The 27015-nt window shown below is 45.0% G+C and overlaps 1 protein-coding gene across 3 annotated transcripts in view; it reads right to left on the bottom strand.

Annotated features, from left to right (window-relative positions):
• Positions 1–27015, bottom strand: part of REEP1 (receptor accessory protein 1) — a 115535-nt gene that overhangs the window by 29771 nt on the left and 58749 nt on the right. For all 3 annotated transcript variants that reach the window (XM_063078322.1, XM_063078320.1, XM_063078321.1), the window contains exons 3-5: positions 20078–20154; positions 10929–11049; positions 8651–8764 (exon numbers count right to left, since the gene is read on the bottom strand). In XM_063078322.1, coding sequence (XP_062934392.1) covers positions 8651–8764; positions 10929–11049; positions 20078–20154 — 312 coding nt within the window. The remainder of the gene's footprint in view (positions 1–8650; positions 8765–10928; positions 11050–20077; positions 20155–27015) is intronic.

A 27015-nucleotide genomic window follows, 5' to 3' on the forward strand; every position in this document is an offset into this window, starting at 1 on the left:
TCTTAATGATAACATATATTTGTGATCCATATTCTTTTACTCTGCATTTAGGTACTGCCCCAGCCTCTCCTCAAGTCAAGAGAGAGCCTGCCTTGGCACCATTTGCTAGCTATCTTTTGTTTTTTGGTCACTGGCCAGTATGAAGATCTGAACCCTTGACCTTTGTGTTATCAGCACCATGCTCTCCCAAGTGAGCTAACCAGCCAGCCCTGTCTTTTGTATATTAGTGCAGCTTCTTTACTCCTAGAGGTGCTTGTTATAATGGTCAGAAGAGAAGGTAGACAACCTTAAAATATCCTGGGCTGTGACTAATGTAAAATCCTCAGTGGCAGACAGTCATCTCTCAGGTACTCAGCCACTGGTCCTCAGAGCCGGTGGTGTGATCCAAGCAGAAAATGGCCACAAAGTGTCAGTCTGTGTATGGTGGGGGGAGAGGGAAGGTATGCTTGGAGTGATGCAAGGAACACTGGATTGGGAACTAGAGACCCTCACTCTGATCCAAGCTGGCAGCTAACAGCTGTGTGACCTTTGGCAAGTCATGCAACATCCCAGGACTCAGTTTCCTCTGTACAGTGTATGCCAGCTAAGGTTCCTTCTTGTTCCAGCAACTCATGGTTTGACCTTCCCTCTCTCGTGGCAGGTGGCAGGTACTCACGTGTTGCATGCTGCCCTGCAGGGATCCCCACACCTCAGGGCTGGAGAGGAGGAGGAAGAACTGTATGGCAAGTCAGGCCCAGAGCAATGAGAAATCCGAAGCCCAGGGTGGGAGGTGGCCTGCCCGGGAAGACACTGCCCATGTGAGATGGACTGTGACCAGAATGGAAAACAGCCTCCTCTGCAGAGGAGCTTGAATTGTAAATAACTGCCCAATGCCAGTGTCTGACATTTTTTATTTCTGTTCAACAGTGAAGAGATGATCATAACCTGCCTCACACATCAAACCCACATAGCAGTAGAAGTGAATAACAGGTAACCTTTATTAAGCACTTATTATGAGCTCTGCATTCTGGGAAGCCTGTAAGTACATTGTCTTGAAGTGTTTTGTGGCAGGTACAATTAGCATCCCCATTTTGCAGATGAAGAAGCTGAGGTTCACAGAGGCACAAGAGTAAGCAGTGGAGGTGGGACTTTTAAACCTGGTTTGCTTATCTCCCAAGCCCATATTTTGGATATACCTGATGCGAAGCATTGCTGTATTGGCCGTGGCAGCTAAAAATATGCACAACAGTCTTTCATTTCTTTAACATTTACTGAGCATCTACTAGGGACGCAGATAAGACATGAATATAAATGACTACCACAGAGTGCCATTGGAGGACTAAGGAGTGAGAGACTTCTACCTGAGATCAGAGGAGGCTTTGTGGAGGAGGTGGCATTTTACCTTGAAATGTGGGCAGGATTTCAAAAAGGTGGAAACACAGGCAGATGAAAGACCAACATGAGCAATGGCAGAGGTAGGAGTGAGAAAATTCTAGAAACAGCATGCAGAGTTGCTATTTGTAGAACAGAACAGAAGGTGGTGCTGTGGGCACAGTACCAGAAGAACTGGAAAGGTAGGGAGAGAGGACTGTAAGGCCGGGATCAGGGCTGGACTGGACAGGCCTCTAGCAGGAAGGGAGAGGAGCAGTCGACCGCTTGGGTAGCTACTGCAACAGTCCAAGCTAGAACGGAGGGAGCAGGGTAAGAAGACACAGAAGGAGGGAAGGAAGGGATGTCCAATGGTCAGGCCTTGATGAGTAAGTGGGAGGAAGGTGGGGCATCAAAGATGACTGAGATTTGGAGCCTGCATGCCTGAGAGGAAGGTGGGACACAGAGGAGGGGCAGATGTGGAGTGAGGGGAATGTTGACTAAAGGTACAAGAAGACAAGGGGAGGAGGCATTCGGCAGAGAACCAGAAACGCTGGACTGCAGCCTCACAGAGAACCAGGTGCTCAGGTGACAGCTGAAGGTCAGGGAAAGGATGAGATGGCACCTGGAAGGAGAGGAGAGCAAGGTGGGGGCCTGGAGAAATGCATCCAATGCCTAAGGAGTGCGGACAAGAGGAAGGGAGCGAGCACGAGCAAGGAGTCAGAGAGCAGAAGGAACCATGTCACCAGAGCCGAGAGCCAGCTCTTATGGCTCCTGTGTGGTCCTCAGACTGTTTGCTCAGACCTTCTAGGTCCAACCAGGCTCCTCTCTGAGGTCAGGCAGGCAGACAGGCTCTCTCTGTCCACTGGACCCTTGATGCATCGGGCTACATAATATCTGCAGGTAAGCATGGAACAGAGAAGGGCAGGTAACTTCAGACCAGCAACTCCGTGTGAATTCCCAGCCTTTCCGTTTCAGCTGCCAGTGATGCTGGGGCTTAGTTTGTCTGAATCCACCTAACCATCTGCCAAGTGGAGTGAGGTGAGGTAACACTCCAGGTAGAAACCCTGGGAGAGCAGGAGTCCAGGATGACGGGGCTGAATGACAGGCGAATAGTCACGTGGTTCTGCTTAGACAAGAGCTGAAAGCAAAGCTCGAGTCTAAGCTGGTTTGTTCGGGAGATGAGAGAGTAGGGAATACTTCCAAACTTTCTTCAGCAGGTTGTCCCTAATGGGTTAGATAATCTTGGTGTTTAAAACTGGTTGCTGTGGTGAATTCTAAATATTAATTTTATGCCACATCCTTGGCCAAAACAGAAGAAAGCAGGCTAACTCGATGTAAGTTAGCCTGGAGGCCGGGTAACGCTGCTCTGAGGGGTGAAGAGACGTGTGGGGTTTTCTGGAGTCCTTGGCTCCTTAGATTCAGCAGACATGAGGGAGTGAAGCCAGAGAACTGAGACACAGGGACCTGGAGAGACGAGAGCAGACATCTCTTCTTCCTCCTAGGCACAAGCTGACACAGGGAGGTCTTTTGAAGAGAGAACAGTGTTGCCCTCTGATTAATGGTAAATAGGTAGTGCTGTGCTGGAAAGAAAAGAAATGCAAGGCCACTGACTCCAGTCAGGTCAGAAGCCCCAAACCACTGGGCTGATGAACTCCTGGAATAAACTTCTGATTCTAAAAATAAAATGTCAGGGTGGTTTGAAAGCAACCTTGTATTCAAGCCAGAGTTTTAGAAAAGCAGCACTGATGAATAAAAGATAAGGATTTTTTTTGCTATTTATGTTGAACTCTTTCCTAGAGCATTTTTTCTTTTAAGGAAAAACTAGGTGGGAATAAAAAAAAATGGGTGGGAAAACATAACTTCTCTCTCAGTGGATCGTGCCTAGCTTTTCAGAAACTAGGGCTTTAACCAAGGCTTGGCTATCCCCTGGTAGCCACTAACCATAATTGTAGGCAAAGTGAAATTTGGGGGAGGGTGAGTTTTGGAGTGAAAGTGGGGCTGGGCCCAGGAGGAAGATAAAGAAATGCGTGACAGTGTGGTGCTGCTTGCTATAGGCTAAGTTTCCAGCTCCTTAATGTCCTGGTGAATTTTCTATACAAAGGCCCCAAGGAGCTAAATGGGTACGGGGGAGAAAGTGTCCTGTCCAAGCCAGAGCAGCTGCAGGCATAGGGGTGAAAATAAGGCAAAGGACAACCCAGGAGGGTTAGCAGGGGGCTTGGGCAGCACTGCTCATAGAACTTTCTTCGATGACGGAAAGGCAATGTGTCTATCAGCCCCCAGCCACAGTGGCTACTGAGGACTTGAAATGGGGCTTGTACAACGGAGAAATTGAATTTCAGGTATACTTAATTTCAATTCATTTAAATTTAAATAGCCACACATGGCAAGTGGCTACCATGTCAGAGGACGATTGGAAGACACAAAAAGGTGTATACTTTCAGATCAATCAACAAGGATTAATGAGTAGCCGTGAGCCCCTCATCTCAAGAAGTTAAAAATCTAATAGGGAAATATTACATGGGGTGGCGGGGAGAGGACACACACACACACACACACACACACACACACACACACACACACACACACACACACACACACACACACACACACACACACACACACACACACACACACACACACACACACACACACACACACACACACACACACACACACACACACACACACACACACACACACACACACACACACACACACACACACACACACACGAGAAGAATCCCTAATTTGCAGGCCAGTTTTTCTTAGAGCAGCTTTGTTCAACAGGTGACTTTAATAATAGTATTGGCATTAATAGAACTGTTCTAGGGACAGAATTTCCAGGGGAACTAAAACAACATTACTTTTCAAGTTATAAGACGAGTAAAAAGCAAGGCTGGTTGACCAGGTCTGAGAATCAGGCAGGTGGAAGAGACAGGGTACGGCTCAAATTTCAAGGGGGGTGAAGTGAGCTGGATACCTCATGGTTTCAAAACTTTAGATCAGTTGGTTCCTCTCACTACGGTTTCTCTTTCATGTGAGAATGTGTTTTGCTTAAAAAATGAATTTCCAGAGCAGTATTTTTAAAAGAGAGAGAGAGAGAGAGATTTCCAATTCTAGTCTTAAAAAGGCCTGGGGCTCAATTTTCCCTGTGGGTGGAATTATAGGTAGGAAACAGCTAATATAGGAGCAGAGCCAGCCAAGAGACTAGGGGTGCTCAGACAGAAGGTGCTAGAGAAGTTGTGTCTTTGGGAAGGAGACGGAGTGGTTTTCACTGAAAGAAAAGATACATCTGCACTTCCTGGGGATAGGAGTTAGACCTTGGGGAAAATTAGACATGGAAGGGGGTTAATTGCCCTGGGAGAAATTTCTCCTGTCTAATTTTTTTGTTTTATCTTTTTCAGTTATAAGATAAAATATTAATATGAACATTAATAAAAATTTATTTGTGTGAGTTTTTTTTATAACTTCTATTTGTATAATATATATCGTATAAGATATGGTTTACAAAGTTTTTTCACACTTCATGATGATAAAAAAACTCAAAACCTGCAAACATTACTTTTATTAGGGAAAGGGCTCAGGGCTCAATATTATTTTAAACAGGATTAACTAAAAGTGTAGTCAAAAGATCTTTCATTCTTCTGTTCAAGCTCCATAGTTTCCACCTCGGGAGTGTTGGGAAAATATAGGAAAATGGTCAGGGCCCCTCAGATGTTCAGAATCTTGCTGAGCATTTGATGTAAATAGGCACCTGTGCTCAGATGTTCCTTGGTTATCGTCTAATGTAATTGCACATGTGCATCCAGGTGTCCTGGGCTATGGACTTAAGTAGAAAGGACGAGTGGCTCTGATCCCCAGCACTTCCCACTCGCAGGATGTCCTGGGGCGGGGGCATGGGGAGGCCACTACTGCTGCGGGAGGCTGTTGCTAGTGGCCCCGGGACCCTCCGCAAGGCCATCGCCACTGCCGGGCCTGTAAGCTACCGGACCTGTAAGCTGCAGCAGCTGCTGAGGACTGAGCTCGTGTCGTCTGCCAACAGCTCCTGGAATCTTTCCCAATTACGTAGCATGGATCTGCGTGTGAGGGGTCTGGTGACCCAGTCTGCACAAAGGGTTTAAAGGGTCTTAGCCCTAGCTCTGACAATATGAATGGGAACTGACTATAACTAAAATAATGAAACGTTCTGGCGTTAGTTATGATTTGCCATACTTTACAGGGAGCCATCAAAGGTGGAAAAAAAGCACAGAAGAAAGGGAGAAATTACGCCATCTCATCACTTGATACCCCAGCCTCCATTTCATCTGCCAAAGCTAAGAGTCTTTCCCCCACGTGGCGTTCCCTCTTTCATCCCTTTGACTAAATGTGGTAGACATTTAGAGTGAGAACTGATTTGTGAATTGAGGGTATTTTCTGGGAGAAAACAGGCAGGGTCCAAGAGATTTAAAATGAATTCATGAGTAGGGTGATCATAAATCCCGGTTTGCTTGGGACAGGCGTGGTTTATACCTGTTGTCCCACAGTAATTATCATAGCACCCCTTTCATTCTCAGTTGTCCTGGTTTGGACAATAAATTATAAGGTCATTCCAGTCACGGATGCCTTGGCATGGTGTCTTGTTCAGGTAATTTCTCTGACTAATCCCCTGGGGCAATCAACTAGGTTGTCCAGGGCTCTGCTGGGTACAGAGCACTGTGCCAGGCTCCCTGGAGTACTACACGAGAGGTGGAAGCACCTGTAGTCCAAACATGGTATTTCTCGACTGGCATAAAGTTTTGAGGAAATAAACATTGCCCCCCCTTCCCCAGCTTTCTTCATTCCCAAGGTTAATGCTTCTAAGGAGCTAAGTCTGCGTTCCAGGAATATTACGGAAGTTAACGATTTTAACTCTAACCACCTATGCTTGTATGGTTCTAAATGGGGCCTCAGGCAGTGACCTGTATAGAGCTGGCTGTTTAAAAATCATCTAGGGAACTTGTTAAAAATAGGGATTCATGGGCCCACTGCCTGAGATTCTGATTCAGCATATCCGAGAACCTATGAAAAAACAAAAAACAAAGCTTACCAGGTGATTTGGGCATGAAAGCCAGATTTGGACCCACTGGTGAGTCATCATTCTTTGACCTCTACCTGGAGTGATCCACTGTTGCTATGGAAACCACTGATGTACACCTCAGCCAGACTGAATTTTTGAATTTTACTTTTTTTTTTTTTAAGTATACATCTTTCAAAAATAGAGGGCGTTATTTTTGGAAGAGATGTGTTTTCTCTCTCCAGATATTTATATTTAGAGAGAAAAAGCAAAGCCCCACAAGGCAGAGAATTTTCTCATCTGAAACCACATTCAATAGAAAGCAGACATCCCTCTCTACTTTAGTTTAACTGGAAAGAACTAATGAACAGTTATTTCCTGAGGCAAGTTTCAGACTGTCTGGAGCTTCCTTCAGGTTTTAGCTGTTGTGAGGTGCCTGGCTGGAGAAGTCCTGGGCTCATGGGCTTCCCCGGGTGGTCAGAGGGGTGGGTGGTGACTGGCCAGGATGGTATCAAGACTCTGGAGCCTCCAGCTTGAGGCAGATCTGGAAAAGGACAGCCCTGCAGAAGTTACTGTCAGAATAAAATTTACATGCATGCAGCTGAGTAGCCCAATGACCGGTACTGTATTTATACTCTATGACTGCACTGAGAAAACAGCAGTAGCCCATCTTCCTTCAGGCTTCAGAGGCAGAGGAGATGTGGTGAAGAGAGAGACTAACAGAGGGTTTCTGTAGCTTTATGTTGCAAGGTTGGCCTGATGAGTTTACAGTTTAGCAAATCTGAGTTCTCTTTTCTTTCAGCGTAAAAATAAAAGCATAAAATGGTTGCACCTCAAACAAAAGGTTCTTGGAATTCAGAAGGTTCTTCATAAATCCTGATAGATGCCAAAGCAGAATTTCCCTTCCAGAGATACTCCCTAGGATCCATCCCCTTGCCAGCAACTATGACACTAAGGTGTGCAGAGACCTCCCCCCCCAGGTGTCAGCTGTATGGAGTAGTGGGACACTTCACTAAAGTTCTGTGATACACAAGGAGCTGATCCTTGTCTACAACAGGGATCATTCCTTTTGGTTTTCCTTCCCTCTCTCCCAGCCTTTGCAGAATTTGATTTCAGGTAGAAGGTGCTTTTCAAACAGCCCTGTGTGTTGAGTCCTTCTCCCAGAAATGCTCCTAATGTGCTTCTTCCTGGGTCACGGCACAGAAAACCCAGCTCAGTCCCTTGGCCCAGCTGGCTCTCAGCACACTCCACCCTGCCATCCACCGAAAGCCTATGGAGCACCAAGATCTGCTTTAAGCCTCCTCTTCCAAACCCTTCCACAGTTCCACCACCTCCTTCTCCAAAACCCTTGCATCACCATCCAGGACTTATAAGTTCCCTTTGCTAATACAACTCACCTTGCCACTACTGTGTCTTCCCAAACATTAGCCTAACTGCCTTTCCTCCACCCTGGCCGATGGTAGATTCCTGCTCCATATGTGGATTTGTCCACACGCAGGGGTTGTCGCTGGGAAACACTAGACAATCTGCTGAATTTACTTTGAGAGGAAATGTCTGACCAATTTAATTTTTCATGTCTAACTACATGATGAGAAACTGACACAATGACAAAGAATATGATGTGAGAAGCAGCTAGGAAGGAACACAGGGGACTCACGAACAGGGCTGGATGGAAAAGAAAAAGAAGTAATGCTTACATCACAATATCCCAAAGACCAGTGTTTATTTCAAAGCTCCTCCACCTCCATTACCACTGCTGTGCACATCACCATCCTCCAGGTTGGAAGGATGAGTTCTCTCTGGGTTCCTTCCCCTGGATCTGCTGGGCCATGTGAGCATGGAATCCACCCACTCACTCAGACAGTCTCTCCACCTGTCCATTCGGAGTTGAGGTGACTTTCCCACTGCACCCTGGGAAGTTGCAAAGAAGCACTCTCTCCCTCCCTCCTCTTCTCTTTCTCCCAGGCCTAAGCTCCAAGGAATTTAGAAATTCTTAACCTGGGACCCACAGGTGAGCTTCAGGGGCTCTGCGAGCCTCCTGGTGTTGGACACTTCATTCATGTGTGTGTGTGCATGTGTGTGGTGTGTGAGACTTTTCTCAGGCAAGATTCACCATTTTTTCCATCAGAGCTTCAAAAGGACCCCAAAAAAGATGAGAAACCACCGACTCATCTTTAGCCTGTCCTATGCAAGCTGCATGGTGCTGAGTGGGCAGACTGGAGGGACTGAGGTGCTCACACAGCCAGGGGTCAGGGCCCAGCATGGTACCTTGGAAGCAGCCATCACGGCCGCTGTGGCCGCCACGTTCAAGCCTCGCTTCCCAAAGTGCACAAGGGCGTCGTAACTTCGGTCTTTTGCTTGGACCAGGCAATCATCAATTTCCTGTGACAGGAAAAACAGAGACACACTGAGTTGAAAGGTTCAAATAAGTCTCTGCTCTCTTTCCCTTCTCTTGAGTGCTGGCTTGGTGGCTTGCCCGGTCACTGACTCTCACTGGGCCTGAAGAGCCACAGCCATTCTGAGTACGTGTGTGGAGACAGGAGGAGAGAGACCGCAGAGGTACAGGGGAGCGGAAAAGGGAATTCTGAAGAAATAGCGACTTTACTGACCCAGCAATGCCTTGGCATGGTTTCTAAGGCCGCTAACCTTCTAGGGAGGCTCTAGGGGCCCCTGGAGGTGGCATTCCACAGACAGCTGCTCTACAAGACACAGAGAACCTGGGCTTCTAACCTCAGGCCTGCCACTCACTGGCCATCAGGCCTTGGCAAGCACTCAGCCTCTCTACACACAGTTTTGTCTTCTGAAAAATGAGGATAATGATAACTACCTAACTCGTAGAGTGTGGTGAGGATTAAATGAGGTAATTCCAGCAGAGCATCTAACACAGGGGCTGGTTTCAGTACGTGAAAACCACTGTCATTTTCCTTACCTTGAGGGCGTTGGCCTTCACGGTTCTAAAATTCTGTTTGTTTATAGTTACTTAAATCTATATCCAGATATCACCCCATGTAATGTATTGATGAGAGGGATTAGGATGCAGAAAGAAATGGATGTTATTTCTGTTGATAAGGGAGATCATTTTACAGATATGGAAATCAACACAGAAATTAGGAGTCATCCAGCATCACACAACAAAGTAAAGGTGAGGTGGAAACAGGATCAAGGTCTCCTGCAGGGACCAAAGCCAAGTCCATTATTGGCTTATTTCAGATTCGGATCAACTCTGGCTTATTCTTTGTGTTTGTTTTGGTTTTTGTTTGTTTTCTTTTGGGTTGTTTTGTTGTTGTCATTGTTTAAGAAAATGCTGTTTTGTATTGACAGTAGCTCATTTCAGAGTTCAGTAAGACAATGACATTGGGCCTCATGAAGTTCAGTACATTAGTGCATTTCCTTTGCTTTGAGGTGTGCAGGTGGGGTCAGCAACCCCCTGCTGGAGTCCCGGTTTAAGGTTTCCCTCTCACTGTCACCCTCGACTGACTCTGGAGTGATTCTTGGCAGCTCTTAAGAGTCAGTCACCTTCACTTCAAGGGAAATCACACTGGTGGCTTCAGGGGAGCCCAGGATTGGAGGAAAGGGAAGTAGGAGGAGTAGGGATTTGATAACTAGGTCACAGCAGGGATCCATTCCTCAAAATCCACACTTCTGAGGCCCTAGTTCCTAATGGGATTTCTAGAAATGTCTACAGTAGTCTGCTCCTCCAATTGATACATTCCCAAAAGCATTCCCCTAGACGTCCAAAGCATTCAACTTTCAGAAACGATAGAAACTAATGTATCAAGTCACCTATAGTGCTATTTTATGTTAAGGAATCCTACCAATCAGTTTAGAAAGTAATATAATTAATGAATTCATGCAATGTTTTGAATCTTTTGACCCAATAATTCCTCTCTTAAGAATTTATTCTAAGAAAATCAGGAACTAAACTCCATGTATGGTGGTGTTGACTGCAGAATTATCTATATCAGGAAAAAAATAATAATCTAAGTTTCTAGCAGTAAGGGAATAAACAGTTCTATTATCACGGGTAATTATGAAGACCAAGTAGAAATGAATTACATGCAGTCATGTTTAAGATCTCAGAATACAAATATTTTATCTGTGTTAAATTTTAAAAGTATTTTAAAAAATATTCCATGTAAAATTTTAAATAGTCTATGTAAAAATCATATCTGCAAAAGGACGGGGGCTAAGCATGATGAAAGGAAGGAAATTCAGTTTGGGGGTTAAATTGTGAATGAATTTTTTTCTTTGTTAGAATTTATGTAAATGTTTTACAATGAATAATGAGAAATAACATCTTTTAGAGAATTTCCCCCACTATTTCTAAACATGTCCAAAAAATACACTTAAAAAAAAAAGACTGTTAGCTGACTGGTGTGCCAAAAAAAAAAAAAAAAAAAAAGATTAGAAGGAACAGCTTGTTGGGGGCAAACAAGAGCCCATCAAGGGGAATCCTGCAATAAAATAATCTGCCTTTTTTATTTATCACTTTTTGTATTTTTCACTAGTTGGAAGGAGTGAAAGGCAGAGCAGCATAAATAAATACCTTTTCCTTTGAAGATAGTGTGGGATGGACAAACTTCCTGTATAGGAGGCTGGAGCCTTTTGTGTAGGGAGACAGCAGCCAGGCTACAAACGCTATTTTTAGTTCATAATAGAATGGAAACCTGGAGAGAGAGAGCAGAAAACACATTCCAGTAGGTTCTCAGCAACAACACCTCATGCCTCTCCTGCCCACACATGGCTGCAATGTCCACAGATTCCTCCTTCCTCCACCCATGAAGGCGTATGCACTCCTATGCACACACACAGCACAACTCCAAGGCCTCTCTTTGAAAGTTGGTTCCTATTTTCTTTTGTTGCCAAAGCAAGCCAGGAATGCAGGTTCTCTCCAGCAATCACTGTAAGGCCCTGCCAGGCTACATCCATTTGGGTTAGAGCTGAGGATTCAGCCACAGCCTGCAGGCTCTGAAGACCATGTCCCCACCGCATACCCAATCATTCCTTCTTTGCTCGTGGCCAAGGAGGCACAAACATCAGGAGGAATTACAGCAGGGTGGAGCTGCCAAAGAACCCCAGACTGAGAATAAAAGCCTCTCCTTCTTGGCTGTCTTCTTGGCCTAAATTGAAGCTGGGACAGGAACCCAACTCTTGCCAGGAACTTGCCCCACTCAAGTCAATGGTAGGTAAACAGATCTTGATCTTTTTGGTGCCAAGAGAAAGAAGAATCTGGAATGCAGTTAAGATACAATTCTGGAGTTGATGTCCTGCATACATTTGAGCCCATTCATTTATTTGTCCCACAAACACTCACCCAGCACCTATACGTGGCAGCTTGTGCCAAGCTTTGGGGAGACGATGGTGAGCAAAGACCTGATCTCTGCCCTCTTGTAGCTTCCAGTCCAATGAGAAACACAGAAAAGATTCTGGCATCTTTGAAACTGAGAGTCCAGTCAGGGAAACAGAGATTGATAAAATAACTACATATAGCATGGAACAGCAACCTGAGACAAGTGCCGTGGTGGCCTCTTGTGGTGCCTTTGAACATATCAGATGCAGTCTTTGGGTGTGGAAAGTAGAGCTTGGTCTGGATTTCAACCCCCCTCACCTCCTCAGCCAGATACCTTGTACTGTGAACAACCTGAGCAACCATATTTGGCAGTCCTGAGGCCTATTAACCATATCTTTTTATTCTCTGTATTCTGATACTTTCACATCTGGGACCTTGTTGACCCTGGAGGGACTGCCCTCCCCAGGGTGAGCCAATTCCTAGACATAGTGAAGAATTGGCCTGCAAGCACACCTTTCGTAAGCAAACTAACCAATCCAGAGCCCATATTCCAGCCATCCCCTCTACTGGGCTCTCGTGTTCCAGGCCACTATCCACCTGCCCAATCACCCCAGGACCAGGTACTAAACAACCGGAGACAACCCCTACACCCCAGAGCCCACAGAAATTATTCAAACTAGCCAACCCTAAGCCTGCATACCCTGTCTCGCCTGTTCCTTCCTATGGAAGCCACAGTAAAGGCCCCCACCCCGCTTCCTCCCTCTGCCTCCTGACCGACCCTGGTGCTTTCCCTGCGGCCCTGCGTGCCATGCTTCCTGTTTCTAGGGATCCGTGAGTACAGACTTCCTCCTCCATGACAGCCATCTCCGTGTGTGCGTGCCTAATTAAAACAAATCCCGGGTATCTTTAAAACCCGATGCTATGAGGCAGAACGTCACCTACTCTAGTCTGAGGGACCAGAAAAGGAATTCCTTTCCAGGCATCTTCCCCAGATAAGGGAGCCAAAAATTAAAAAGAGCAATTTCTAGCAAGTCATTTTGGGGCTCTTTAACTCTCACACAGAACCCCTCAAATCAGCAGCCCCACCCACTCCTCCTTTGTCAGGGTCCACTGGCCCCTGCTTTCTGCCTCTGATAGGCTCATCAACTGGGGGGCAATTCCATGGCAAGACTATTTCATGTTCCGCAGCCAGAAAAGAGAGGGAGGTGCTGAAAGAACAGAGGCAAGATTCTCCTACATCTGAGCCCTCTGGTGATTAATAATGGAGGAACTTTTGTTTTGCAAACAAGTAATTGCCAGCCACAAGGGGAAAGCAAATGAGTCAGGCAACACAAGATACACAGATCATCCCAACAGCATCTGTCGCACTGCGGCTCTGTTATTTATTACGTAAAAGACACAGTTTAAAAAAATAGGTCATGCACACACATAGTTTAAAAAATTCTAAAAGTCCAAAGGAGTATACAACAAAGAGTCTCCTTTCCACCCCGACCCCTGGTCCCTTTCTAAAAGCAAAAACATCAGTTACCTGCACATCCTTCCAGAGGTGGACTAGGGCTAGGATATATAATCATGTAGGTATGGACCATATGACTCTTATCTGCCCCCCATACACACACAGTGGCATTCCATACACCCGTCCTATACCTGGTTCCCTCTAGTACACACACAATTAACAGTATACCCTGGGGACATCTCATACCAGTGCAGAGCTGTCTCACTCTTCTTAACGGCTGCATATGTGTGCACGAGCATCTCCTCAGGCCCCATGAATAAATATTTACGATGGTTACAATATTTGGCTACCATGGCAGAGCTGTGAGTAAACCTCCTTGTATGTACTTCTTTACGTAAACATGAAAAGGTACCTAGCAAAAACACCCAGAAGTGGAATTTCTGTATGCAATTTATTTATAGATAGAGATTGCCCCTCCGTGCAAACATGAGTAAGAGAGCTCGATTCCCCACGACCGCACCTTCCCTGTGTATGGCCAACTGTGAGCCTGCCCCAGGCTAAGAGATTAGAGCTCATGGGATGAGTTTGCATACGAAGTCCTGAGTGGTCCTTCTGGACTGCCTGAGCCTTCTTTATTCTTTGGCCCCCTGCTACAGACTCTGCTCATCCTTTGGGTCCTTTCTGTATTTAGTGTATCCCATCCACGCTGTTGGCAGCCTTTGAAAACCTTCTTGCCTCCCAATCTTCTGGCTTCACTTCCCAGGCTTCTCTTGTTAGACCGACAGAGCATCTCCAGTGACAGATTGGGGTAGCAGACTTCGTTTGGGGTGGGATCCAGACCTGCCCATTTGGGTGCTGCCCTTCCATGTGGCTCCAGACTGGTGTGAGAGAGAGCTACTCTGCATTCCCTGTTCATCTTGGGTGATGGAGCTTCCTCTGAAGGAATCTCGGGCAAGGGAAATTAACTGGTTATGGAAGAATCACAGTGCCCTGAGGTTGTTCCTCAGGCAGAAAGGTGGCATAAGTATCCAGAGAAGAAAAAAGGGAAGCTTTTACAGCTGACCTGGAAATTCCTGACCTTTCTAGGTCTGGTTAAAAGTAGGCTCCTTTCGAGTCTTTTCTTGGTAGCAAAACCAAAATGTCAAGACTGCGTACTACTGTTTGCAATTACTACATTTTCTTTCACTTTCTTTCCTCAAGCTTTTTTCCTGCCCCACTTGTCTATTCAAAAATAAGTACTGGCTTATTGATTGATTTGTTGTTTTATTCATTTGGTCAGCTGGGAAAATTCTATTGAAAAGCTACGAGGTAAAAGGGAAGTGCTAAGCAGTATATGGGGAAACCAAAGCTAGGTTAGACATATCCTCACCCTTAGGGGTTTATCATCCAGTAGGAGAACAAAGAGGACCAGGTGACGCCCCCCTCCCCCCAGCCCCAACAATGCTGCAATGTTGCAATGGAAGAATGAAAAAAGTCTTAGTGGGGGCAAGGGCTCTGGCTCTCTCCAAATTTCTCTTCATCTTCTGTCACTCACCAACGTCCACCTCATAATTCTTTTTACTATTTACCTGGCATCACTTCAACCTTAATAGGCCCAAAACAAACCTCTCGGAGGTCTCTATAGGTTATCCTCTGGTGGGTGAGGCCTCTGCCCTTTGCAGAGTCAAATGAGGAAATGGCTTTAAGACTGAGTGGGCCTCGAGTGTTAGAGAGTGGAGGACATCTATGTTTCTGGCGACTTTAGAGATGGCGTATGTTGGCCACCAGAGAAGCTTCTGTGGGATGCCAGCTGACCCTTGGGGCATGGTATCCAAAGAAGCTGGGAGTTGCTGTTGAACTCTAAGGCCTCTCTCCAAAGAGCATAAATGGGAAACCTCCTTACCTGTCTAGAGCGGCAAGAGACCTCTTGGGTAGGAGTAAAGGCTGTCCATCTTAGCCAGCAAAGAAAGGAAGAAATGAAGGAGGGAGGGAGGAAAAGAGAGAGGAAGGACATACACATACACCACATGAGAAAAAATAATGCTCCCCCTAAACCACCAACCTGGAAGAAGAGAGGACAAGAAGCAGCAAGGACCACCCACTTAAGGACAGAAGAAGAGCATGAGACGGAGGGAGAGAGACAGATGTACTCCAGCACCCGTAGCTCACTGGGGTTGGAAGTGCCCCAGGTGATTCTCTCTCCCAAAGGCTGCCCAGAGGTGCTGACTCTGCCTAAGTCACCCAACGACTGCACAGAACTTGCACACAGTAGGTTCTACAAATATTCACGGTAGGAGATACCTCTTGCACCACCTTCCCTGGGACTATATCCCTTCCCTCCATCCTACATACATATGGTCAGGCCCCTGGTGGCCTCTGTTTATACCAAGTGATCTCTAGATCACAGTAAGTACTAAGTACTTAGTGATCTCTAGATCATAGGAGAGTAAAATTTGCAACTGGGAGAAACAGTGCTGAGGGGAGTAAGTGGCAGCAGATACAAGCAAGTCCTTGAGATTCATTGCTAGGGTCTCTGAGGGACCCTGCCCACCCCTCAGTCTCAGTTTTTCAGCTTTTCTTTCCGTTCTTTGAATTATTCCAGCATCTCCTGACAAACTCTCATTGTTTTCTTCTCTTTTCCTTACGTCAGTCAGAGCTGGTCTCTACTGCTTGCTAGAATGGATCTAGGGGTCCTAAGCCCATGGGTCATGGCTCAAATCCAGCCTGTCATCTATTCTTACAAATAAAGCTTTATTAAAACATTCCATGCCCGCTCATTTATGTATTGTCTATGGTTGCTTTCATGCTACAGTGGCAAAGTTGAGTATTTGCAATAAAGATTGTATGGCCCTGAAAGCTCAAAATATTTCTATCTTGCCCTTCACAGAAAAAGTGTGCCAACCCCAGTTTAAAGCCAGATCCTCACTTACAGGCACCAAATCTCCATCCCTGAAGTTTGTGTGTGTTGGTGGGGGGGAGTTGGCTGCCTCTGAAATCATTACACACAGAACCAGGCTTTTGCTAAGTGTCACAAGATCCTCCAGGTTGAGCCACTCAGACCCTGTGTTTCCTTGAGGCCTTTGGGTCCCTTGGCTCTACCAACACAATCACCACCAAGCAACTCTGCTTCCAGCCCACCTATCACCATCCCAGCCTTCACCCAAGAGGTAGAGAAGGACCCTATTCATTCCGTCATGAGAAGCCCTTGAAGAACACTGACCTCTAGCACATACTGAAGGAGAAAAGGCCAGGGGCTCCCCCACATTTCCTCCACAGCTTCCAAGACATATGCACAGCACTGGGAGTGCAGGACAGTTGTAATCTCCTCACCCTCCCCATACAACACCTTGACAGTCTGGAGGGGTGGATATATTCTAAGAGGGTTGGATGTGTGATGAAATTGTCCCAAATACACATAATCAATGTGTATAGAACATTTCTGGAATAAAATACAAGTAACTTTTAACAGTAGTACCTCTGGGGAGGGCAATTGTGGGCTGGGGGAAGAGAGATACTTACTTGTCAGTGTATTATTTTTTTTTTTTGTCTTTTTGTGACCGGTAAGGGGATCGCAACCCTTGGCTTGGTGTCGTCCGCACCGCGCTCAGCCAGTGAGCGCACCGGCCATTCCTATATAGGATCCGAACCCGCGGTGGGAGCACCACTGCGCTCCCAAGTGCTGCACTCTCCCGAGTGCTCCACGGGGCCGGCCCCAGTGTATTTTTTTCAATTTAATTTTGCCATGTGCATGTATTATTTTATAATCTTTTAAAAACTAAATGAAATTACCTCCCCAAATTGTGAAACAAGCCACCATCCTATCCTATGACAATCTATAATTACTGTTCTCATCAAGATAGGATGTTTAAAAAAGTTAACAATGAACAGAAAACTGCCCTACGGGAGGGTGGAAAGAGGGGAATGAGTGAAGAGGGAGGCAAAGAGGTGCACTTTAGGACGTAAACTTCCTTTTATTTTTATTTTTTTGAATTGTAAAGACAGCTCAGAGCTGCTGATCGGGTGTCCATGTCCCATGTCCTTGGGTGGGAAGCAGGGCTCTTACATTCCCTTATGGGCCTGTCCTGTGCCTGTTCTTAGGGCGAGAGGGAGGAGAGGGAGGGAGCACCCTCCCAGAGGAAGATCGTGACCTATAATACCTGGAGGTGGGGAGAAAAAGAGAAAGCAGGTGAGGGTAGGAGCAGGCTGTGCGCGAAAGCAGGCATGGAAGGTTCCCAAGGAGCCCCCTTTCTGCAGAAGCAGAGCTCAGGCCACCAGAAGGACAAGGGACACTCATTTCCCACCCATAAGCTGCCTGACACCTCCAGCCAAGAGGATCAAATGAGGGAGCAAGTGAGGCCTCCACGTGTGTCAGGAAGAGAGGCGGATCCTACCCACCCCCGCCTACCTTCTCCAAATACACCAGGTATCAAACGTCCTCCGGTGGTAGGCAGCATTTTGGTCCATGACCTTCTCCCCTGGGTGTTACTCCCATGAAAATGTTACCTCACATGGCAAAAGGGACTTTGCAAATGTCATGAAAGTCACTAATCAGCTGACTTTAAGATAGGGAGATTATACTGGATTATTGGGGTGGGCCTAACCTAATCACACAAGCCTGTAAAGCAAAAGCAGAAACCTTTCTCTGGCTGGTAGCAGAAGACAACAAAGATTCAAAGCATGAGAAGATTTGACACACTATTGTTGGCTTAAAGATGGAGGGGACGGCACATGTCAAGAAAACGGGGACCTCAGTCCTACGACTATAAGGAACTGAATTCTGCCAACAATTTGAATAAGCCTGGAAGAGGAATCTCCCCCAGAGCCTCTGGATAAGAGCCCAGGCTGGCCCACACCTTGACTTTGGCCATGTGACGTTCTGAGCAGAGAACTCAGTTGATGCCACCTGGACTTCTGACTTACGAAATCTGTAGAATAATACATTTGTGTTGTTTTAAACTGCTAAATTTGTGGTAATTTGTTATGGTACCATTAAAAAATAAATATGCCTCCCCAAATCAAATCAACTCCAGAAATAGCTGTTGAGTGCTTACTGGGTTTGAAATGCTAAAATTCCAGGGCTATGGTTAAGGGCTTATTCCAGATACTAGGGAGGAAATAGCCATGACTAGACAGGATTTCCACCCAGCAAAAAGCAGAGAGGCTGAAATGCCAATACTCTCAGGAAAGAGCTCGTGAGAATAACACTATTCCCACTGGTGTTCCAGAGAAGGACAGGAGGACAGCAGGCAGGAGATCACCCAGCAGCAGACAGATTTAATCTATTTAATCAACGACACGGTCTTGACTGGGCTGGGCCCGTCACCCTCATCTTCATAAATCAGACAGGAGCCTACCTATTGTAGCTCTGCACAAAATGGCCTGGCTCCTGGTGTCAGCCTCATGGGGCCTGGGGAGACAGGGATGGCTCAGCAGAGTTCCCTCTCCACTCAAGCAGACTCAGCCCCATCCACTGTCTGCTGTGGTATCTGGGCACAGTGCAGAGCAGGATGGCGCAAACACGTTAAATTAGGAAGTCCAGATTCCTTCCCTACAGCCTGAGGCCACAATGGCTGAGACATCTATTTCTCCCAGTGGAGATGAGAGCCAGACTCCTTCAAGGGGAAAAACTACATACTAAGATAACTAAGGCCATTGATCCAAAACGCATTCAGAGAAGTAATATTTAGATCTGTTCTTTGGCCTGGGACATCCCAGACAGTAAGTTCATATTGTTCTTTCTGGGTAAGAACTTTTTTTTCCAAAATGGAAATATCTTTCTCTGATGACACTTGGTCATGGCAAAAAACTCATACAACACAGCAAATGCAAAACCAACCCCTTGGTCCCAAGTTGTAGAAATAACCCTGATTAATTATATCTTCCACACTACTTTTAATACACATTCACATGTGCACAAACTCATGCTCTTTATTTATTTTTTATTTATTTATTTTTTTTGTCTTTTTCGTGACCGGCACTCAGCCAGTGAGTGCACCGGCCATTCCTATATAGGATCTGAACCCGGGGCGGGAGCATCGCTGCACTCCCAGCGCCGCACTCTCCCGAGTGCGCCAGGGCTCGGCCCCAAACTCATGCTCTTTAGATATAAACAGGATACCTATATTATTCACAGCCTCTTTCACTTAAAAAGATAGGATATATCTCAATACAAAGACCTACCTTATGTTTTAAAATTGCTCCATTGCTGGAAATAGCCACATTGTTTATAAGAAAAAAAATGGGAACCAACTTAAATGTCCACCAGAAGGGGATCAGTTAAATGCACATGTTCCATCTATACCATGAGATACTCTGTGGCCACGAAAAAATAGGTAGAGATATTTATGCTCATATGAAAGTATTTCCAAAATAAATTTAATAAGAACTGTTATGTATAATATTATTATTAAAAACAGAAAGAGTGGTGCATGTGTGTGTATGTGTGTGTACACACATATGTACATAATTTTTTTTTTAAAAGATGACCAGTAAGGGGATCTTAACCCTTGACTTGGTGTTATCAGCACCACGCTCTCCCAAGTGAGCCACAGGCCGGCCCTCATAAATTTTTTAAGAGGATACACAATTGTAAGTAGTGGTTATGGTGGGACTGACTGGTGTAGGAAGGAAACTTACTTTTCACTGTACACTTTTGTGTACCATTTCTTTCATTCCTTTTTTTTAAACCTATGAATATTTCTTTACCAATTCCATTAATTGAGGAACTGTGTCCATTTTGTCTATTCCTATTACCTTGCCTACAGTGCCTAGAAAAATACCAGCTCTTATATCATCACTCAATGAATATTTACTTGAAGAACAAGTTTTATGGGCTAAACACACTCCCATTAACATCCCTGCCCCTGCGACTCTGGCCTGAGGTAAGATTTGAGGTCTCAGCCCTTTCCTGCCCGCCCCCTGACACTAGGCAAATCATCCTTTGAAATGCCCTGACTCCTGGAGTACTTACCAACAAAGGAAGATGTCAGTGAATGTTTCTGCTGTGGTGAAAAGTGCAAATATAATCCAGTACATCATCCATTTGACCTGTGGAAAGAGAAAGCAACATAGCTAGTAGGAAAGGTCAAGGATAAATGACTGCCCAATGTAAAGAAGAACAGGCCCAGATAGGAGATGCTGGGCATGTCCAGGCAGTGTAGCTTGCACTTGTCACCCCTTCTCCCTGTCCTTCCCCAGCTCATGGCCAGATCTACTCCAGACCTTGGGGCTTAAAGCAAATAGGCTGTTCCATAACTGACACAGGCTCAAAGTCCAATTAGATCCTGGGAGGCCTTCTATAGCCCTCAGGTGAGCCAGGGAGACCTGCAGACCAGAAGTGACACAGGATTTGATCAGGTCATTTTTCCAGGACAGAAGGTGAGTAAATGCTCCAGGCCTCCCCCTAGACATATCCTGGAATAAACTATAACCAGGCCAGACTCTGGGATGAAATGGTAGTAATCCTCACTGGTCAGTTAAGAATCCTTTCTTGTGGGAAGGCACCAGGGACCCTCACAGAAACTGGATCTTTCTTTAAATCTCTCTCATGTGACCATCCTTTTCCATTTCCACTGCCTCTCTCCCTAATTAATGCCTTTGTCTCCTCTCTCTTGAACTACTGCAAGATTATCCTAACTGCTTCCCTTGTCTCCTGGCTCTCCCTTCTCCAACCCATCCTACAAGCCAACTCCCATACTAATCTCCCCAAAGTATGAACTCATCAGACTTCTTCCCCATTGAAAATCGCCAACTTGCAGAATAAAATACAAATTCCTTAGTCTGCTCCTTCCAGCTAGTAATGGTAGAGTGGCTTGTACTGAACTAACCCTCCTGCCAATAATGATAATAAACGCTGAACAAAATATTTTAAAACAACTGTTTGAAGTTATTGGAGAACAATGAAAAGCAGGCAGAAACTGGAAGGGATTCAACCCTTGGAGTAAGGGAATCCATATTGACGTGGCTGAGACACATAGAATTAAATTTAAAACTTTTGTGCTTGAAAGGACACCATCAAGAAAGTAAAAAGATACCCACAAAATGAAAGGAAACACTTGCAAATCATATATCTAATAAGGTAATTATATCCAAATACATAATGAACACATAACTCCACAATAAAAGGATAAATAACCCAATTTAAAATGTACAAAGGAACACAAAGGTCCAGGGTTCAATCCCTGTACTGGCCAGTTGCAAAATAATAGCAACAACAACAAATAGATAGATAGATAAATAAACAAATAAACAAACAAGTAAATAAATAAAACGTGCAAAGGGCCCATATCTATTGAATCAATAATGAATAAATCTAACACCCATTTGTAATAAAAAGTCTCAGCAAAGTAGGAACATACGGCAATCTCCACAACTTGATAAAGAACATCTACAAAAAAACCCTACAGCTAACATACTTAATGGTGAGAAAATAGATGCTTTCCCCTAAGACTGGGAACAAGGCGAAGATGTTCTCTCTCATCACTTCTATTCTATATCATAATGGATGTCCTAGATAATGCAGTAAGACAAGAAACAAAAGAAAATGTACACAAACAGGGAAGAAAGTGATAAAGCCATCTTTCTTCACAGATGGCATAATTGTTTATGTAGAAAGTCCCGAAGAACTGATCCAAAAAACCCTTCTGGAATTAATAAGTCATTACAGCTGGGTTGCAGGATACAAGGTTAATATATAAAAGTCAATTACTTTCCTATATACCAGCATTTAAAAAAATAATACACTTAGATTAGGACCCCCCAAAATAAGTTACTTAGGAATATACCCAGCAAAATATGAAAAAAGTCTATATGAGAAAAACTCTGATGAAAGAAAACAAAGAAGATCTAAATAAATGGATAGATATTCCATGTTCACAGATAGGAAATCTCAATATTGTCAAGATGTCAGTTCTTCCCAATTTGATCTATAGATTCAATGCCTTCCCAATCAAAATCCCAGCAACTTATTTTATGGACAGCAACAAACTAATTCTAAAGTTGATATGCAAAGGCAAAAGACAAAGAGAATAGCTAACATAACACTGAAGAAGAACAAAGAAGACTAACACTACCCAACTTCAAGACTTATTATTAAGCTACAATAAAGGCTGCATGGTATTTATTGGTGAAAGAAGAGACAAGTAGATCAATGGACCAGAATACAGATCCCAGAGATAAATCCACACAAATATAGTCATCTAGTCTTTGACAAAGGAGTAAAAGCAATTCAGTGGAGAAAGATAGTCTTTTCAACAAATGATGCTGGAGCAACTGGACATCCACATGCAACAACAACAATAAAAAAAATGAATCTAGTCACTGACCTTACATTTTTCACAAAAAAAATTAACTCAAAATGAATCATAGAGCTAAATGCAAAACAGAAAATTACAAAACTTCTAGAAGATAACATACGAGAAAATCTAGGTGACCCTGTGCTTGACAATAAGTTTGGCTACAACATCAAGAGCATAATCAATGAAAGAAAAAAACTGATAAGTAGGAATTCACTAAAATTAAAAACTTTCACTCTGCTAAGACACTGTTAGGAGAATGAGAAGACAAACCACAGACTGTGAGAAAATATTTGCAACACACATACCTGATGAAAGACATGAATTCAAAATATGCAAAGAACTCTGAAAACTCATCAATAAGAAAACAAACCACCCAATTAAAAAATGGGCAAAAGATCTGACAGCTACCTCACCAAAGAAGATATACAAACATACAGCAACTTATTAACAAGGTTTTGCTATGAAAGCTAAAATTTTCTTTTGTCATTAATTAACAAGACTTATCCAGGAGAAAAAGGATAGGTTCAATAATATTTTCCTTAAAAAAGTGTAAATATGTTAAAGAATCTACAGAAAAAGATGAATACAATGAGTGACAAGATGGGGAATTTCAAGAGAAAGAAGAAAACTCTTTAAAAAGAAACAAATTATATCCTAGAACTCAAAAGCACACTATCTGAACTAAAACAGTTATTGGGTAGAATTAACAGCAGATTGGACACAACAAAAGAATTGATCTGTGATCCTGAAGACAAGGCAATAGAGTCATGCAGACTAAAGCCTAGATCGAGCCTCCACTGAAAGGCTCAATATCCACGGAAAGGCATCTAGCAGTCTAACATACATGTAATAGCAATTCCAGAAGGAGAACAACAAGAGAATGGGACTTAAAAATTATTTGAGGAAATACTAGCTGAAAATTTCCAAATTTTGATAAAAAATAGTAAATCCACAGAACCAGAAAGCTCAGAGAATCTCAAGCAATCTAAATAAAAAGAAAATCATACCTGGGTACATTACAGTAAAACTGTTGAAAAAAACACAAAGAAAATCTTAAAAGAAGAGAGGAGGGAAAGACACATTACATACAGGGGAGCAACAATAAGAATGACAGCTGACTTTTCATCAGATACAATGAGTACCAGAAGAAACGGAATGACATCTTTAAAGTGCTATCAACCTAGAATTCTACACCCAGCAAAAACAGCTCTCAAAAATGAAGTCTCCAGCCAGCTTTGGGAAGGGAAGGGGAGGGGAGTGGAGAGGTGGGGAGGGGAGGGAAGGAAAGAGAGGAGAGGGGAGGTAAGGGGAGGGGAGGGGAGGGGTGGGGAGGGGAGAGAAGGAAAGAGAGGAGGGGAGGGGAGGGGAGGGAAGGGAAGGAAAGAGAAGGGAGGGGAAGGAAGGGAAGGGAAGGGAAGAGAGGGGAGGGGATGAGAGGGGAGGGAAGGGAAGGGAAGAGAGGGGAGGGGAGGGAAGGAAAGAGAAGGGAGGGGAGGGAAGGGAAGGGAAGAGAGGGGAGGGGAGGTGAGAGAAGGGAAGGAAAGAGAGGGAAGGGGAGGGGAGGGGAGGGGAGGGAAGGGAAGGGAAGAGGGGGAGGGGAGGGGAGGGAAGGGAAGGGAAGGAAAGAGCAGGGAGGGGAGGGGAGGGGAGAGAAGGGAAGGGAAGAAAGGGGAGGGGAGGGGAGGGAAGGGAAAGGGAGGGAAGGGAAGGAAAGAGAGGGGAGGGGAGGAGAGAGGAGGGAAGGAAAGAGAGGAGAGGGGAGGGGAGGGGAGGGGAGGGAAGGGAAGGGGAGGGAAGGGAAGGGAAGAGAGGGGAGGGGAGAGGAGGGAAGGAAAGAGAAGGGAGTGGAGGGGAGGGAAGGGAAGGGAAGGGATGGGAAGGGAAGGAAAGAGAGGGAAGGGAAGGGGAGGGGAGGGAAGGAAAGAGAGTGGAGGGGAGGGGTGGGGAGGGGCTGTTCTGCTGAATCCCCACTGTCTTTGTGACTCTAAAACATGTAGCTCGATCTGTTATGCTTAGAGACCTTCTCTACTCAGAAAAACAAAGTTTATTCCATCAGAAACATGAGGGTATTTCAAGTAATTCACGGAAAATAGAATTAAAAGAATATGACTCTTCCCACGAACTTTTGGAAGTACCCTCATAACTGCTGTATCAGGCACCACAGGCTGCCAAGGTCATCTGTAGCAGAACAGGCTCCTTAGAGGGGGCAAACAAGGCATTATCCAGCTGTGAAGTCCACAGCATGCTGGGGCCCAGGATCCAGGAATTCCCAACAGTAGCATCCAGACGCATGGCCAGGAACCAGAATTCCTTCTCTGTATGCCTTTTCTTTTTAGTATTCAAACCATGCTTTAGAATATTCAATTAAAACAAAGCAAAGGACAATGACAATAAAGATTCCCTTTCCTTGACACAACCCTTAGCTACAGACTTCTACAGTGAGTCATCTATACTTGCGGTGTCTACTTCACCATCCCCCACTTGCACTGTGCACTGCATCTACCACATCAAAACTGCTCTCACTGGGGTTTCCACTTTGTGACATACTTCAAGGGAGTGTGAGGGACTCTTTTTCAGTTTTTGACTTGACTTTGACTTTTCAGCTGGATGTGAAACTATCACTTTCTGAAAAGCTCCCCCAACACTACAACTGTCCTGGCTTCCCACTTGCCTTTCTGGCCACTTCTCAGGCTCATCGATTCCTTCCCAGGGCTCTGTTCTAGACATCTTCTTCTGACTCTAGACTACACAGTCTTCCTAGGGAAAGCTCTGCATTCCTCACTGAATACAGCCCACCAACCACCAAGTTCTGTCACTTCCACCCTCCTGTTTCTCTTGAACCCATCTTCTTTTCTTCTTCCCTTCTGCCATTTCCTTACTTCAGACCACTGCCATCTCCTGTCTAGAACAGAACTACATTTAGGATCCCTATACCAGCCACTAAAAAAAAAAAAAAAAAAAAAAAAAAATAGAACTACAGCCTCATGCTTGGTCTCTATACCTCTGCCTTTCCCAATCTGTCCTTCATATTCCAGTCTAAATGATCTTCTTAAATCCAAATTTGATTATTCTCTTTCCTAGTTTAAAGCCTTTGATAGCTCCTTACTGTTGTTAAGATAAAGCCCAAATTCCTTAAATTGGCTTACAAGACTGTGCATGAACTGGTCCCTCATTATCTCCATGAAAAGCTCTCCTCCACACCCCTACTGTCTTGCATTTCCCATTCCAGCTATAACGAACCTCTTTCAATGCCCTGAACAGTGCATCTTCTTTTGCCCCCAGATTTCAGCCCTCAGATCTCAATCTAAACATCACTTCCCCTGAGAAGTGCCCCAAATCCAGGTAAATTCCCTCTCCTTTTCTTCCTCCTGCAGTGCCAGACATGTTCCCTGTCATAACACTTACCACGCTGCTTTGAAAGTACGAATACCTGTTTTTTCCTCTGCTTTTCCTTATAGACTGTAAGCTCCCTGAAGGTGGAAACCAGCTTTTCTTGCACATCATTATATCTCTGCTCCCCAAAACAGTTCCTGGCACATAGTAGGTACTGAATGAGTATGTTTTGAATGACCAGATTAGAATGTTTGCCTTGTGAATGGCAGGGAAGAAAAAAAAAAAGGATGTTTTTAAGAAGGTTGAGAAGGAATATGCTTTGGGAAATACTGTCTAGATGGCTTTTTGAGAAGGAAAGACAGAATTAGACAGCTGGTGAGGCAACAAACGCTTCCTCTGAGTGCCTTTGGAGTGGATCAGTGCATAGACATAGGAAGAAAGGTGTCTGCAGAAGTTGGACATGAGTGATGGTAATTATGGAGCCACTTATACCAACAAGAACATAAAGAGCCAATTTAGGAAAAAGAGGTTGAGCTCCCTGTGACTGACGACAGACCGAAGGCCCAGGAGGACACTGAGAAGAATGACCAGCAGACCCTGGAAAGGCAAGGCCAAAGCTCAGGAGGGAGGCTGGGGCTATACACAGAGGTGAGGGAGCCACGGCAGAGCCTGAAGTGTTAGCCTAAAGAAGTTTCCATCGCACACTCCTTCACTTTAAAATACTTTCGTGAAGAAAGAAGGATCTGAGAACGATTCACTGAGCCTAACTAGGTAAATGGAATACTGGTGACTCAGAACATGGAAACCATATCATCTAAAATTACCAGGAAATGGTTTCCCCCATCATACCTCACAGAAATCAAATGACAGTTATTTTTCCCAAGGTTTAAAACACAACTTTCCAGGTTTGAGGAATTCTATCCAAACCTCCCTGCAAGATGGGGGAGGAGGAGCCTGGGTGAGCCTTCAGGTGGAATAGTGAGAGGGGGCTATGGCGGATTTGAGAGGCGATGTCCAGGAGCAAATCTGGAATGGAAAATTGACAGCACGACTGGGATGTCCCTCTGGACTGGTCGGGGGCAGGATCCAGGAGAGGAGAGAGCAGAGAAGCTGTGATCCTCATGCACAGCAAGAGATTTCAACGCTCAGGGTGGGAAGCAGGCCTGGAGAGCCTCCACGACCCTCAGAGGCTGGCTGGGACTCCATGGTCCACCAGACCCTGCCGCCACTGTTCCCGGCAGCCTGCAAAAGGCCTCCTCTACAGGCCGTGGGGGTAGCA

This window comes from Cynocephalus volans, chromosome 14, assembly GCF_027409185.1.
Source record: "Cynocephalus volans isolate mCynVol1 chromosome 14, mCynVol1.pri, whole genome shotgun sequence".
NCBI classification, from domain to species: Eukaryota; Metazoa; Chordata; class Mammalia; order Dermoptera; family Cynocephalidae; genus Cynocephalus; species Cynocephalus volans.